This window comes from Schistocerca serialis, chromosome 2, assembly GCF_023864345.2.
Source record: "Schistocerca serialis cubense isolate TAMUIC-IGC-003099 chromosome 2, iqSchSeri2.2, whole genome shotgun sequence".
In the NCBI taxonomy this organism is placed as follows: Eukaryota; Metazoa; Arthropoda; class Insecta; order Orthoptera; family Acrididae; genus Schistocerca; species Schistocerca serialis.
The window spans coordinates 878,842,385-878,858,773 of NC_064639.1; the positions used below are offsets into that span (position 1 = coordinate 878,842,385).

The 16,389-nt window shown below is 43.3% G+C and overlaps 1 protein-coding gene across 1 annotated transcript in view; it reads left to right on the plus strand.

Annotated features, from left to right (window-relative positions):
• The first annotated feature begins 404 nt into the window (after positions 1 to 404).
• LOC126458210 (kielin/chordin-like protein) overlaps positions 405 to 16,389 on the plus strand; it is a 53,834-nt gene continuing 37,849 nt past the window's right edge. Inside the window, exons 1-3 of the mRNA XM_050095104.1 lie at positions 405 to 522; positions 6,555 to 6,680; positions 11,823 to 11,961. Coding sequence (XP_049951061.1) covers positions 453 to 522; positions 6,555 to 6,680; positions 11,823 to 11,961 — 335 coding nt within the window. The 5' untranslated portion in view covers positions 405 to 452. The remainder of the gene's footprint in view (positions 523 to 6,554; positions 6,681 to 11,822; positions 11,962 to 16,389) is intronic.

The following is a 16,389-nucleotide window of genomic DNA, read 5'->3' on the forward strand; positions in this document are numbered from 1 at the left end:
TGTTATAAAGGAGGATGTTTTGGAACAGATTATTATGAGCCAATGATCGTTAGATGTCGACGATAAAACGAAATCGACATCGATGGTTTGCGAATATCACCGGTATCTACTACTGCCTCGATGAGATAATGATAGAAATACGACTTATATTACTTTGTGGCCACTGCATCCGAAACACACTGTGTCAGATTCCGATCAGTCTTTCGTAGACATGCGGACTGCGCTCAACAGCCGTAATTACAAGATTTGCGAGTGTCGGCGCACAATTAGAGGTGGAGGCGAGACCATGAAACAGGTGACCTCGACTCGTCCCCCTCCCCCTCTCTCTCGACCCCCCCCCCTCTAACCCCCTCAACACTCGCACGGTGACGCTTCTCGCCTGGCCTTCCTGGCTGTATATATACAGCGCGGTCAGCACCTGGCGTCCACTCCAGTAGCGACTCGACACCAACATGAACGGCGCCTGCTGTGTGTCTGCCGTCTCCCTGCTGCTGGTGGTGGTGATCTTCACAGCCACTGCCGGTGAGTACTGTGCCATGTATAGGAAGAGGCTACGGAACACGGGTACCACGACCTTCTGACAGCACGTGCCGGAGGGGTAGAAGAGAGAGGATGAAAAGCAGTGCGGATATATCTGGGAACAGGAGGGGAGTAGAAAGGGGGAGGTATAGCGTCTGAGGTTTCCTCCACATGATTCATAAAAGTGGTGGTTTCGGACAGGCAGACAGGTTGTTCAGTGCATTATAATAGCACAGCTCGCAGCACCTGAAGAATAAACTGGGTCGTTTGTTCAAACAACGCGAAAAAAATGGATTCAACAATTCGGATGAAGACTCGGAAGTTCAATAGTAACACAGAGATGACGCAGGGCTAGAAAATGTCTGCTCGATAGATGTATGCTCGAGAAAGGAAAGAGAGAAGGTTTGGTTGTTGAAGTTAGGTGGTCACGAGGTTCAGAGAAATATTACGGTACTGAAGTAAGAAAAGGATATGGCTGTAGTTGGTTGGATGAGGGAAGAAATATCCTCCCCATACTGCGTATGTGGCAGGGATATACCAATTGCGTAGACGGCATAGAGGAGAAAAAATAAGTTCAAAAATGTCAAATATAATGTTCAAATGTGTGTGAAATCTTATGGGACTTAACTGCTAGAGTCATCAGTTCCTAAGCTTACACACTACTTAACCTAAATTATCCTAAGGACAAACACACACACCGATGCCCGAGGGAGGACTTGAACCTCCGCCGGAATCAGTCGCACCGTCCATGACTGCAGCGCCTCAGACCGCTTGGGTAATCCTGCGCGGCCCAAAAATGTCATATTATCGCATTGAGCTGCTGGTAAAAATCTTTATTTACACAACCAGTTTCGGTCGACAAACCATCCTCAGCTTCGTAAAGGTATTGGCAAGGAAACGACTTTTAGACTTTATCGTTCCTGTTTGGTAGACTATTTTCCATATTTTTATTCGCTGCATTCAGTTTAGCTTTGGATGTTTCCAGCACCTATTTCACCACATGTTTCAACAAGATTCATGTACACCTAATGTAAGGAACACATTAGTTAGCACAGAAAAACTAGCGGTGAGAGGTATACATGATCTACACCCGCTCTACACGTCGCTTCTGGCGATAAATGAGAAGCTCATATAATAGTCACATGGACGTCATGTAACTGAACGGAAAAGTGGCAGATAGTCTCGCAGATCTTCCTAACGCAGGGGGAATTACGCCTGAGAAAAAGGAATAAGATAAACCTTGAAATGTGAGATGCTGTAGCGGGAGATTACTATCCACGTGTTTGGTAATTATGGCGAGATTTATGCTAGAAACCAACTAACAAAAAACTCAATAACTATTATCATTAAAGAGTATTTGCGCCAGCAAGTAAGCTCAAAATGTAGTGGAATCAATATGGAATCAATATCGCAACACTCTCTCTCTGAAGTGCCCGTATATTTCTCAGTGACAAACAGCTGAAACAAACAAGACACGGCAAAATGAGTGCCGCACTTTAAAAGTAATTCCCTAAAGCAGCGACCATATCCAGTAGTCTTAGAGGCACACGCCTCATCAATATCGTGACCTTCAGAGACGACTTCTGCGGACAGGAATGAGGGAAGGAAACAACTGCATTTCTGTTGAAGGAACAATGCAGCGTTCATCTGATGTCACGTTCGACCTAACCGGGATTCGATCTTCACCTTTTTCGAATATAGACCAAATCTTTAGAACAGTGGGACATCTGTCTAAATAGCGAAGCTACTCTTTTAACGCGAGACGGGAATGTGTTACAAATAAGCACTTTGTTTCCACAACTGCCTAGGGAAGCTAAACAGCTGCTTCAATCACATCTTCAGAGTTCTGTTGGACGTAGCACATTATTATTTTCTGTTAGGGAAGAATTTTTTTGACATATTAAGAAGACGATATACCAGTAACTGGTTTCCTCCTGTTGCTTGTATTACTTGTGCCCACATTCCCCCACGATCGCCTAACTCAAGAGGATTGTTGTTAAAAAAACAATGATATCGGAAACTATAAATAAGACTGAAATGTACACGTGCTTTTACAGCCTCAATAGCTGGACTGGTGAATGTACACGCTTTCCATAATTGATGTAGTGTACCCACACTTTTCTTTCATCTGCATTATTTAGCTCACAAGCCTCAGTGATCTGGGAGGAAAGGCGAGTTTAAATACAGTACCTTCGGAGTATAAACGCCTTCCGAATCTCACGAATTGAGACAAGATGACCCTGGCACGTTCGTCGGCGATCGCGAGGTCAGGCTATGATTTACGTTGATGGTGATATGACGTCATCGGTATTTCTGTAAAGTACGTAGCATACCACTCCGTGCCTGAAACATTAACTTGAGCTCAGCACAACCTCTTCCACTCTGATGGGGATCTTCTCGCGCCGAGTAGTGTTGACACAATGCAGTGCTGAAGGAGTTGTAATCCAATCGAGATTTCGCACAGTACCACAGATACAGCCACGAAAAAGGCAGGTGGCGTTTCGTACTAGTTGCTTCTGTTATGACTGGTGTTATTGACGTACAATCTATCACTCACACCCACGTGAGTAACAAATATTTCCATGTTACAGCGTTGGTAGCTTGCTTTAGCAACTTTTCCGGTTGCTGAGAATTTGCTGATGGAAGCTACGGGTCCTATACTGCCAACCAGGCATCTGCATCTACATCTACATGACTCCTTTGCAGTTTACACTTTAGTGCCAGGCAAAGGGTTCGTCGAACCACTTTTACGCTATTTCTATAGCCTTGTACTCTCGTACAGAGGGCGATAAAAAGGATGACTTAAATTTTTCCGAGTGAGCTCTGTCTCTTATTTTATTATGACTATCAATACACCGTATGTAGGTGGGAACCAACAAAATACTTTCCCACCTGTGGGAGAAAGATGGAGACTGAAATTTCGCTAAAACTTCTAACTGCATCGAAGAACGCCTTTGTTTTAATGATTGCCACCCCAGTTCGCATATTAATCAGTGACACCTCCCCCCTCCCTCTCTGTCTCTCTCTGTCTCTCTCTCTCTCTCTCTCTCTCTCTCGGCCTCTGTCTCTCTCTCTCTCTCTCACTCTCTCCCCCCCCCCCCCATCCCCCCATTTCTCGTTACTACAAAACGCGCTTTCCTTCTATGGACTTTTCCGACATCCACCTTCAATATATCTGGTTAAGATCCCATACCACACAGCAGTGCTCTGGCAGGAATGGACTAGTGTACTGTAGTCAGTTCTTTTGCGGATCTGTTCCATCTTCTAAGCGTGCTGCCATTAAAACGCAGTCTTTGGTCCGTCTTCCCAACGACATTATCTGTGTAAAGTTTTCAGTTTAAGTTGTTCGTAATTTTTCTTCCCAGGTATTTAGTTGAACTGACAGCTTTTAGATTTTTGTGATTTCTCGTGAAACCGAAATTTAACGGATTACTTTTAGTACTCATGTGGATGACCTCATACTTTCCATTAATTAAAGTCAATTGCCACTTTTCGTACCATGGAGATATTCTGATTGAATCATGTAGCAATTGGTTTTGATGTTATTATGACGCTACGAGACGGTAAATCGCAGAGTTATATGCAAACAATCGAAGATATGTGCTCCTGTTTTCTCCTAAATGTAGCTTACTAAGAGAAGAGGGCTTATAACACATCCTCGTGGAACGCAAGATATCCCTTGTTCTTCTCTTCGTCAGTTAATAGTATGACCTTTCTGACGGGAAATAGCGAATCAAGTCGCACAACTGAGGCGATATTTCACACTCACTAAATCTGATGAGAAGACTCTTGCAGCAGCGGTGTTAATAGCCTTTCGGAAATCGAGAAATTTGGTATCAGAATGGAATCTGCCAGATTAAAACTGTGTGTTGGACCGAGACTCGAACTCGGCACCTTTAATTTTCGCGGGGAAGTCCTCTACCAACTGAGCTACTCAAGCAGGACGTTCTAACCCCCTCTTCTCACCTTTACTTTAGACTGTACCTCATCTCCTACATTCCTAACCACAGGAGTTCTCCTGTGAAACTTGCAGGGGAGGTTTAATCTGCAAGGAAGGTTCACATCAGCACCAGAGTGAAAATTTCATTCTGGATACATGGCCCAGTCTGTGGCTAAGCATTGTCTCCGCAATGTCCTTTCTTCCAGGTTTGCTACTTCCGCAAGTTTCTCCGGAGAACTTCTGTGAAGCCTGCAGGGTAGGAGAACAGGTACTGGCTGAAGCAGGGCTATGAGCACCAGTCCACAGTCGTAGTTGGGTAGTCTACATCTACATCCACATTTATACTCCGCAAGCCACCCAACGATGTGTGGCGGAGGGCACTTTACGTGCCACTGCCACTACCTCCCTTTCCTGTTCCAGTCACGTATGGTCCGCGGGAAGAACGACTGCCGGAAAGCATCCGCGCGCGCTCGAATCTGTCTAATTTTACGTTCGTGGTCTCCTCGGGACGCATAAGTAGGGGGAAGCAATATATTTGATACCTCATCCAGAAACGCACCCTCTCGAAACATTGTTACAAGCTTTCTCTACCTCTGTGAATGTAGGTTTACCTTCCTTTAACCTATTTTATAAGAGAAGTCTTAGGGTCAGAATTGCCTCAAGTGTTACTAAATTTCTCCGGCATCCAAACTGATCTTCCCGGAGCCCACCTTATACCAGTTTTTCCATTCTTCTGTAAGGAATTTCTTTCTATAATACTGCCGTCAAGATCATGTTGTTTGTAAAGTTTCTCTATAAACTCCTTCCACCTTTCAGCTTTCCGTTCTTTGCTTAGTACCAGTTTTCCATCTGAGTTCTTGATATTCATACAGATGCTTTTCTTTTCTCCAAAGGCCTCTTTCTACCTATTTGATCCTCTGCAGCCTTCACTATGTCATCTCATACAGCTACCCATTCGTCTTGTACTATATTCCTTTGTTCTACATTTTGACAGTTTTGGAATCAAAATCCGTGATCATTCCGCTGCCCATTTCATTTAACCTGGACAGCAAGCTACACGGCGATGCAGAGCGCTTCTCTTGCAGAGTCTGCCACTTGAGTTTGCTAAACATCTCCGTAGCGCTATCACGCTTACCAAATAGCCGCCCTGTGACGAAACGCGCCACTCTTCTCTGGATCTTCTCTATCTACTCTGTCAACCAGACCTGGTACGGATCCCACACTGATGAGCAATACTCAAGTATAGGTCGAACGAGTGTTTTGTAAGTCACCTCCTTTGTTGATGGACTACATTTTCTAAGGACTCTCCCAATGAATCTCAACCTGGCACCCGCCTTACCAACAATAAATTTTATATGATCATTCCACTTCAAAAATCGTTCCGTACGCATACTCCCAGATATTTTACGGAAGTAACTGCTACCAGTGTTTGTTCCGCTATCATATAATCATACAATAAGGGATCCTTCTTTCTATGGATTAGCAATACATTACATTTGTCTACGCTGCCACTCTCTGCACCAAGTGCCTATCCGCTGCAGATCTTCCTGCAATTTTCTAATGCTGTAAGTAATAGTAAGTTGATAGAGCACCTGCGTGCAAAAGGGAAGGTCCCGAATTCGAGTCTCGGTCCGACACTTACTTTTGATCTGCCAGAAAATATAATATGGAACCTGTCTGAGATCTCTTCTGACAGCGTTCATTACTCCATGAGAATAAAGAGCTTGTTGTGTTGCGCAAGAACGATATTTTCTGAATCCGTGCTGATCGTAGCAACAAACCTCTTCAACAGTTCTTAAAATACTTGGGCTGCGAGTGTTTGGAATTCTCAACTGAAAAAACCTGGGAACAGACATTTCCAATTTCACAGTTTTACGAAACTTGAAACTTTGAAGCGTATTTAAAGGTAAGTGGTCGTACTGTAGAGAGCTTCGGAAGAGATTCAATAGCAACACACTGTCTACATATTCTAATCTACGTTGTTGTTTTCTATATCATATACTACTACGGAGCCTTCATTTTGACTCCTCGTGAGCGTTTACTGGGGAAAGCAGCCATTCATGCGAATTAATGTACATTATCTTTACTGTTGCAGATTCCAGGGCTACGATATGTAGAGTAGAGGAGTGTCCCAACTTCCGGACCATAAGGTACTACGAGGAGCTGGGCTGCGTACGCAGTGATGGCTCCAGCGAATGCTGTGCTACGCGCTTCGACTGCAGTGAGTATCGCACTTGAAAGTGAAGGCGTCGACTCTTAATACAGGTACCCAAAGCATTGTCTGGGGTTGTGTGCGATATCCTTAACAAGAAGAACAAACTGTTTTCTAACCTTCATTAGGGTAGCTTCATTGCGCGAAGATACAACGCTGGTTCCAACGCAGTGGTATAACACAAGTTCAATGTTCAGTTAATCGGCCACACACATAGCTAAAAACTGCCTTTCAGTTTTTCCTCATCTTGTTAGGATTCCAGTTTGTTAAGGTGTAAGCCGGCCGGTGTGGCCGTGCGGTTCTAAGCTCTTCAGTTTGGAACCGCGTGACCGCTGCGGTCGCAGGTTCGAATCCTGCCTCAGGCATGGATGTATGTGATGTCCTTAGGTTAGTTAGGTTTAAGTAGTTCTAAGTTCTAGGGGACTGATGACCACAGATGTTAAGTCCCATAGTGCTGAGAGCCATTTGAGCCATTTTTGTTAAGGTGTAAGCCACAACTTAATTTTGAAGTCAATTAAATAAGTTTCCTGATGAGCAGTTAGCTGATTATGAGGACGAGAAACTCTATCTTGAGTAAAAATACCCTAAGATGTCCTTGAAAACATGTTGACTTCGTCTAAAAAGTTTGTAACGATGAAGCATACCTTTGGAATGTGCAGCACTATAAATAATATTTGGCCGAGCTGTCGTACTTTGCGTAAATTATAAATATCAAATTACTTTCATTTCTATATAGTAATCATCAATTACCACAAGTGAAATGAATTTCTGTTAGCTCCTGTAAAAATAATTAGTCGCTGTAGTCTTCTTAAATGATAACGAGTGTAAATAATTTTCACTTCTTACGGATTTTATACATTGTTAGTAATTATACAAAGGTTCACAACAGATCCTGATAGTAAGACGTCAATACGCACACTGATTCACGCTATCGTTAGATGTCAATCAAAGTAACACAACGACGTACATTCCCAAGAATTACCTAAAATATCTTCATTACGTGATTCAGTTGAGGGCAGAAGCAGGCAACAGTCGACGACAGGATCTTTGTCTATGTGCTGGCCGTCGCTTCATGTGTGGCAGTTTCTAACGCTACCGCTGTGTAGAGTAGAAATACTCTTCCATATAGAATGAGATTTTCACTCTGCAGCGGAGTGTGCGCTGATATGAAACTTCCTGGCAGATTAAAGCTGTGTGCCCGACCGAGACTCGAACTCGGGACCTTCGCCTTTCGCGGGCAAGTGCTCCACCATCTGAGCTACCGAAGCACGACTCACGCCCGGTACTCACAACTTTACTTCTGCCAGTATCTCGTCTCCTACATTCCAAACTTTAAAGAAGCTCTCCTGCGAACTTTGCAGAACTAGCACTCCTGAAAGAAAGGATATAGCGGAGACATGGCTTAGCCACAGCCTGGGGGATGTTTCCAGAATGAGGGCAAAGGTCCAGAGTACGAGTCTCGGTCGGGCACACAGTTTCAATCTGCCAGGAAGTTTCATATCAGCGCACACTCCGCTGCAGAGTGTAAATATCATTCTGGAAACATCCCCCAGGCTGTGGCTAAGCCATGTCTCCGCTATATCCTTTCTTTCAGGAGTGCTAGTTCTGCAAGGTTCGCAGGAGAGCTTCTGTAAAGTTTGGAAGGTAGGAGACGAGATACTGGCAGAAGTAAAGTTGTGAGTACCGGGCGTGAGTCGTGCTTCGGTAGCTCAGATGGTGGAACACTTGCCCGCGAAAGGCAAAGGTCCCGAATTCGAGTCTCGGTCGGGCACACAGTTTTAACCTGCCAGGAAGTTTCACTCTTCCATATAATTTTCGGAACAGAGTTAAAACCACGAACCTGAAGCAATTTCATTAAAAGCTAAAGTCATCGCCATTCGTACTAAGGCAATATTGTGTGAGCTCAAAAAGTGAAATTTCAACTATCTGGATAGATTTCTGGTGAAACGTCACTTAATTATTTTATTTAATATTGTGGGACATTTTGTTCCAACAGATAACGCAGATCAGTTTACCCACATTTTGTTTATGTGAATTCTCAATTACGTTCCTCAATAGAAGTAAATAGTTACAGTCTTGGCTCTCGTAAAACAGATGGTAATATAATAGATACTGAGATATAACGTTATTAGTGACATTCTCAAGTATGGTTCTGAAGCTGGGGTGAAATCTGTTTATGCCTATACGAATGTGGGTATGACGACAGAAAACGATTCTACGCTCACTTAAGCGGTGTCGCCAACACACGCTTGGACAGTGTACCGTGGAGAAAACCGGTTGAAACCCTTCCAGTGGAAGAATCTTTCAGCCAGAGCTTTGGCCAGCAAGGGAGGTCGTGGTATAACCTTCTTGATTGCTTGACTTTGTATCTGCGACTTACGTGAAACTGCAAACCACTGCGCAGTCTCTCCTGGAGTGACTGCGTGTGGCAGTATTAACGGTGATCCATCTGTCGCATAGGGTCCTTGAGGTTGGCAGACATCTTGCAGGTATTCTAGGGGCGCAGCCTGTGTGCCAGCAGCGTAACCTTTCTTTCTCTCGTCATTGTCGTTATAAACTTCACAATAAAACTCTACACGCACTCGTCACTGCCACCTACACAGCTACACACGCTTAAGAGAGAAGATATGCCGGAGATGCCGGGATGTGGGAAGAAACAAAGGGGCCAGGTGCGAGTGGAACTCGTGCTCTAAGGGTTTCCTACAAAATATATACACTACTGGCCATTAAAATTGCTACTCAAGAAGAAATGCAGATGACAAACGGGTATTCATTGGAAAAATATATTATACTAGAACTGACATGTGATTACATTTTCACGCAGTTTGAGTGCACAGATCCTGAGAAATCAGTACCCAGAACAACCACCTCTGGCCGTAATAATGGCCTTGATACGCCTGGGAAATAAGTCAAACAGAGCTTGAATGGTGTGGACAGGTACAGCTGCCCATGCAGCTTCAACACGATACCACAGTCCATCAAGAGTAGTGACTGGCGTATTGTGACTAGCCAGTTGCTCGGCCACTATTGACCAGACGTTTTCGATCGGCGAGAGATCTGGAGAATGTGCTGGTCAGGATAGGAGTCGAACACTTTCTGTATCCAGAAATACCCGTGCAGGACCTGCAACTTGCGGTCGTGCATTATCCTGCTGAAATGTAGGGTTTCGCAGGGATCGAATGAAGGGTAGAGTCACAGGTCATAACATACGTGAAATATAACGTCCACTGTTCAAAGTGCCGTCAGTGCGAACAAGAGGTGACCGAGACGTTTAAACAATGGCACCCCATACCATCATGCCGGGTGATACCCCAGTATGGCGATGACGAATACACGCTTCCAATGTGCGTTCACCGCGATGTCGCCAAACACGGATGCGACCGTCATGATGCTGTAAATAGGACCTGGATTCATCTGAAAAAATGACGTTTTGCCATTCGTGCACCAAGGTTCGTCGTTGAGTACACCGTCGCAGGCGCTCCTGTCTGTGATGCAGCGTCAAGAGTAACCGCAGCCATGGTCTCCGAGCTGATAGTCCATGCTGCTGCAAGCGTCGTCAAACTGTTCGTGCAGATGGTTGTTGTCTTGCAAACGTCCCCATCTGTTGACTCAGGGATCGAGACGTGGCTGCGCGATCCGTTACAGCCATGCGGATAAGATGCCTGTCATCTCGACTGCTAGTGATACGAGGCCGTTGGGATCCAGCACGGCATTCCGTATTACCCTCCTGAACCCACCGATTCCATATTCTGCTAATAGTCATTGGATCTTGACCAACGCGAGCAGCAGTGTCGCGATACGATAAAACGCGTTCACGATAGGCTACAATCCGACCTATATCAAAGTCGGAAACGTGATGGTATGCATTTCACCTCCTTACACGAGGCATCACAACAACGTTTCACCAGGCAACGCCGTCAACTGCCGTTTGTGAATGAGAATTCGGTTGGAAACTTTCCTCATGTCAACACGTTGTAGGTGTCGCCACCGGCGCCAACCTTGTGTGAATGCTCTGAAAAGCTAATCATTTGCGTACCACAGCATCTTCTTCCTATCGGTTAAATTTCGCGTCTGTAGCACGTCATCTTCGTGGTGTAGCAATTTTAATGGCATATATATATATATATATATATATATATATATATATATATATATATATATATCGACGATTTTCGCATGTTATCAATATCGATACTTAACAGACTGACAGACAGACAGTTGGATAACAAACGAGAAAAATACTTCTTTTCATCTAATATAATTACACGTTAACGATTTTTGGGTTTATTCCTTTACTTGTACTGTAAAGCCTTACTCCTTGCCAGATCTGCCAGCATCAAAATATATGACACAAATGGCCATGTATTTTGACTGCATTGGCTAACAAGAATACATTTTTTACACCGCCAATTACCGTAGAAATGAGCATGTGATATATAGTTCAGCTCGACACGCCGACCTGTTCCTGAGAAAAGGGGAAATTATCAGAACGACAGACAGACAGACAGACAGACGGATAACCAATACAAAAATATTACTTTTTCGTGTAATGTAATTTTTGATCATGATCCTTTACTTGTACCGTGATACCGTGATTTCTGAAAATTTCGATACTAGATCAACGAGAAGTACCCATAGGTTTTTACGTGTGAGTTTTCCAATGTTAAAGTATGTGACATAAATGTTTGTATCTTTTGACTCCATTGAGTTCGAAGCTTAACTTTTTCACACGTGAAAAATTTCAACTTGATACCTCTATCCGTACCTGAGAAAAAGGGGTATGAACAGTAGAACCAACAAACAAGCAGACGGAGAGAAAAATGATCCTATAACCGTTCCGTTTTTACCGATTGAGATATGGAACCCTGAAAATTCTGTTCAGTCAGATCGCTCAACTACGCCATGGATTCTTCCATTCAAAACAATACGCATCCCCGTATTTTTGGTGCACGCTAAAGGTGTTAAGCGAACACGTTACACAGTTAGATTGTCTGGTCAATATTTGCACCAAGTAGTAAACAAATCAGCCACAGTAGCATCAACCTCTCGAAGACAGAAGAAGCTGCAATTTGAAAAATGTAATTGTACTCAACAGCTATCACCTAGTCCTACACCATACGTAAAAGTGACAGAAATTTGTTGTTTTGCCAGGTTCTCTTCTGTCGCCGGACAACACAAAGTGCTACTACAGAGGGAAAACCTACGAACCTGGCACAGAAATTGGGGATGACCGGAGAGAGAAGTGCATACCGAGTTGCACGTGCAGAATCGTGCCAGGTGAAAGTAACGGGTAAGTCAGGCTGTTATTTGCCCTGAAAAACTGTAATCGGGCATTTCACGATAATTTCAGCCTCCCAAAACAAGTTAACCAATAGGCATGTAAAGGCATCATGTTATGCGAAAACGTTTCAATTTTGGTTTCTAAGACCTTAAATCGTATCAGTTCGATTCAAAATATCGAATGCAATAAACGACGCTGTTGCAAGTTACCTTCAAAACGTGTAGCAACGCACCCCCACATATTCAATTACATGTCTCAGTGTTGACGCAGTCAACAATTATGATTTGAATCTGGTCGATTTCAATCTTAAAAGACTGACAACCGTAGCATGCTTATAGGAACAAGTGGAAAAATATTAATTGATTGAATGTAATTGTTAGATGTCACACATCGTTAAAGCTGGAGATCTGCGGCCCATATTGCAACTTCTTTCAGTGTTTCTACATTTTCCCCCTTAGCTGCTCTTTCATATGGGAACCAGCAAGTGCAGGAGTCACACCTGCGCACGCATTTACAATTCTCGGAAATTGAACTTCACCATTTACTGTCAGTCTATTTACAATAACACTACTGCTTTCGCTCGTCATCTCGATCTCCTTCTTTTATCTTCATGTGGCTACATGTCGCAATTAAAGTCATAATTACATTTTCTACTCCGGATTCGTTCACATGTTCTTCATTTTTCCTACTACTTCCCAGTTTACTGCTCTACGTTTCGCGCTGTTCAACCCTAAGGTTTCCGATTGTTTTCACCTTGAAAATCCGTATCTGTCTCTCTCTCTCTCTCTCTCTCTCTCTCTCTGGTGCGAAAGGTAAAATTCAAATCAGTGTGTATTGGTCATTATATATATAAATACTGGTTTGTATTTTACATTGCGCACCATTTTACCAAAAGGCTGCAGGCCTTGATTACTCTCATGATTATTTCATTTGTTGTCCAGACAGTCACAAACACCTGATCCATTTGTTTTATTACGTCGTTGTTACTTTGTACTATTTTTTGTCTAATATGTTGGTTGCACATAATGTGGTCAGGCGTTCTTTCACACTTGGTATGTTGAAGCTGTTGGAAAGTGGAGGTAAACAGTAAAATGAGGTAGTCAAGTGAAGTTCGTATAGGTACGTTCCATTAACACGAATCCTATTTCCCTTTCCCAGCTTAATTAATTGAAAATTCATATGGGATAGCTGATAGTCATTTTCAGAATCAAAAGTATAGTGTAAGTTATCAACGGATATTAAACGTCAAAAATTTTGGATGGTAAAGAAGATATTTTATCTGCATTTTCGGTTTTACACCCTCATCCACCTGTTTTATTACTTCATTGTTACTTTGTACCATTTTTTCTGCGATATTATGGTTACAGACAACTGAGTCATGCATTCTTACACACTTGTTCACTTGTTCAGTCGAAACAAGAGTTAAACGGTAAAATTAGATATCGTCAAGTGAAGTTGGTATAACTACGTTTCGTTAACACGAAGCTGAATTAATTCGGAAATTTTTCTAATACTAGGTCCCCTTTCATAGTTAGTCGTCAGTCGTCTGTTACTTATTATCCTGATAAAGCCTATAGGAAAGTATATGATTGAATATGTTCTTTAATAAACTTGCGTACACTGAGCAAATGTATTATTTCTCAAGCGCCGTTATTAAGGGTGGAAGGACGTCAAACGGGCTGTCTTGGAGCAGGAGAGGCACCACAGGACATTTTAATTTTCGCTGTCTATACTTTTACAAATAAATTCATAAAACTTTACCAGCATGACCAGGTAGGATTCAAGATTCACAGTCATAGGAGTGGAAGTTCAAAAACATAATAAAATATTATATTTTTACATGTGAAATTTCATCATTTTTCACTTACTATTGGCTGCATTTGTTGCTATAGGTACACTTTTCTTCATAAGTAAGAGAGATTTTTCGATTAATTTTGCACAGGATACAAACCATATTTACAGGTGCATAAAACTCTAGAGATTATTTAATTTATGAAAAAATTAATGAGCTGTTACATTTTAAATTTCATGTTTATAAAAAACTCAAAATTTGTAGTTAATTATCTCAATTTTTACCACAGTTTTTAATAGATTTGGAAAATTCTGGAGTTTAATACATGGTTTGTGTGCTATGCAAAATTCATCGAAGAATCTCTCTTACTTATGAAAAAAGTGTGCCTATAGCAATAAATGCGGCCAATAGTAAGTGAAAAAATGATTAAATTTCACATGTAAAAGAAATAATATTTTATTATGTTTTTGACCTTCCACTGCTATGACTGTGAATCTTGAATCCTTCCTGATCATGCAGGTAAAGTTTTATGAATTTATTTGTAAAAGTATAGACAGTCAAAATTAAAACGTCCTGTGGTGCCTCTCCTGGTCCAAGTCAGCCCACTTGATGTCCTTGCCCCTTTAAATAATTCGTTGGATCTGAGGAAGTGCATGTGTGTATACCATCCAAACGAACACTTCATTTTCATTGCCGTATTATTTCGTTCACCCTTTGCAACTAGTCAAACACCCTATACGTAATGGTTTGTCATCGGTTCAGTACAAATACGTTAGGGATGAACTGGAAAGTAGAATTTAAAAACCTGAGATGCAAAACCAACAAATAATTCACACACATATACGTGACAGAGGTATGCTCACTCATTGACCTCACTCATTTTCACTGTACTTGGTTCTGGAATTATGAGAAATGAGAAACAGTAGAAAGAGGTAGGAAACGAAGTAGTATGTCTGTGGCCGTTTATTAAAGAGCGTCTGGTGAGAACCAAGTGGTGATATTTAGGTATTTATATTTTGATCAAGTGCTGAAATCAGAATTCGTGCCAGTGCGCGGAAGTCAGAGACAACCGTAGTTTTAAGATGACCCGAGTACAGCAAGTCAATATAGTAGGGTTCAGAAAGCTGCACCGGACGTAAAAGTTTCCATTAGAGCAACTGACGTAAGACACTTGAATTTTGATGGGAGAATCATTACTAAAGGGACTTCTCTCAGTGTCACAGAAGTCCAAAAACTTATTAGTAGGGTTGGTAAACCATCGTGTAGAAGAGAATGTCTTCAGGTTTGGCTAAAGTAGAACCTATATCAGATGGTGATCATCCTTGGCTACTCATAAAATTCATATTGGCTGATTTGATTTTGATGCTGACAATATCTGCTGACTTAGACAGAGGTGTGTTAAATGAAGAAAACTTATGGTGCTTCACAGAAACATCACTCATTCAAATGTCGGAAAGTAAGATAATCTCATGTACTGTCTCGTTGCTGTAATAGATTGTCGCTGAGAACTGCCTGTGACTATGGCGTTATTGTGATCTGTTGGTAGCAGACGCCAAACTGTTATGGTGGATGCGTGTCTTAGTCCCGTGTGGCAGAGCAGCAAAGTGATGTACATCTACATGACCACTGTTGCGGATTCGGTGGTCGAACCTGGGACTCCAGATGGCCGAGCTGAAGCCGGGACCCACTGCGCCGTATTTCGTCAGGAAGCCGAGCAAGTTCAAGAGTGTCAAGGGGCTTTGCTCAGTCATACAGCGGTATCGGGAGCATTGCTTTATTCAGCTAATTCACAGTATTCGATGGATGCAGCGTAGTGTCGGCGTGCCACCTGCAGTGCTGTCCCACGAGTTCAGCCGGCTGAGCAACTCCTGGTATGCCGATGCTGCTGCTGTTGTAATCAAGGCCGCTCAGCTGGAAGTCAGCCGCACTCTGCCCAGTCGCCGCCAGCCTGAGTCGCGTCTTGCGCTGTGCAGCTGCTCGCGATTCCGGAGACTGCTATAGTCCCTGGTCCTCACCGCCCTCCACCCCGTTTGGCCTGCTCTGTCCGACTATGGGACGAAGGTGGATGTATGGTCACCCGTGGCCCTTGGGCCGCCGCTGCTCCCAGGGTAGGACCGGACTCAAACCCGCGCCCTCCTGGATGTGGTGCCACAACTTGCCGCTAGTTGTGCTTCCCGGATGGCAACACCCGCCGCCGCCACTGGCGCTGTGGTAGCGCTGCTGCGCCTCCCTCAGTGTACGCCTCACCGGGGTCCCGGTACGCCAGGTGGGAAGCGAACGTGGGCCGTATACTGGAGTGGAACCGAGCCCCTCCTAGACCCGCTGTAGACCACTGCCACTGTCGTCTTTCAGTGATCTCCAAGTTCCAGGCTGCCATTCGGTTCTGACCCAGTGTTGTGTCCCCGGAGACGGAATATACTCCAAACAAGTACATAGAAACAAAGTACAAGTTTATGTAGAATAGTCATAACATTGCTGCCAGACTGGCCTCTATAAGTGTAGAGCAGCACAGGTCCGTCACAATGCTCGACTGACTTTGCACACTTCTCTGTTCCAAGCTAAAATCACCTGTCTATTTATACTGGGTTTCCCCTCGCTTTTGACGTAATGTCAGATAAATTCGCACATGTCAGCCACTTACAAAT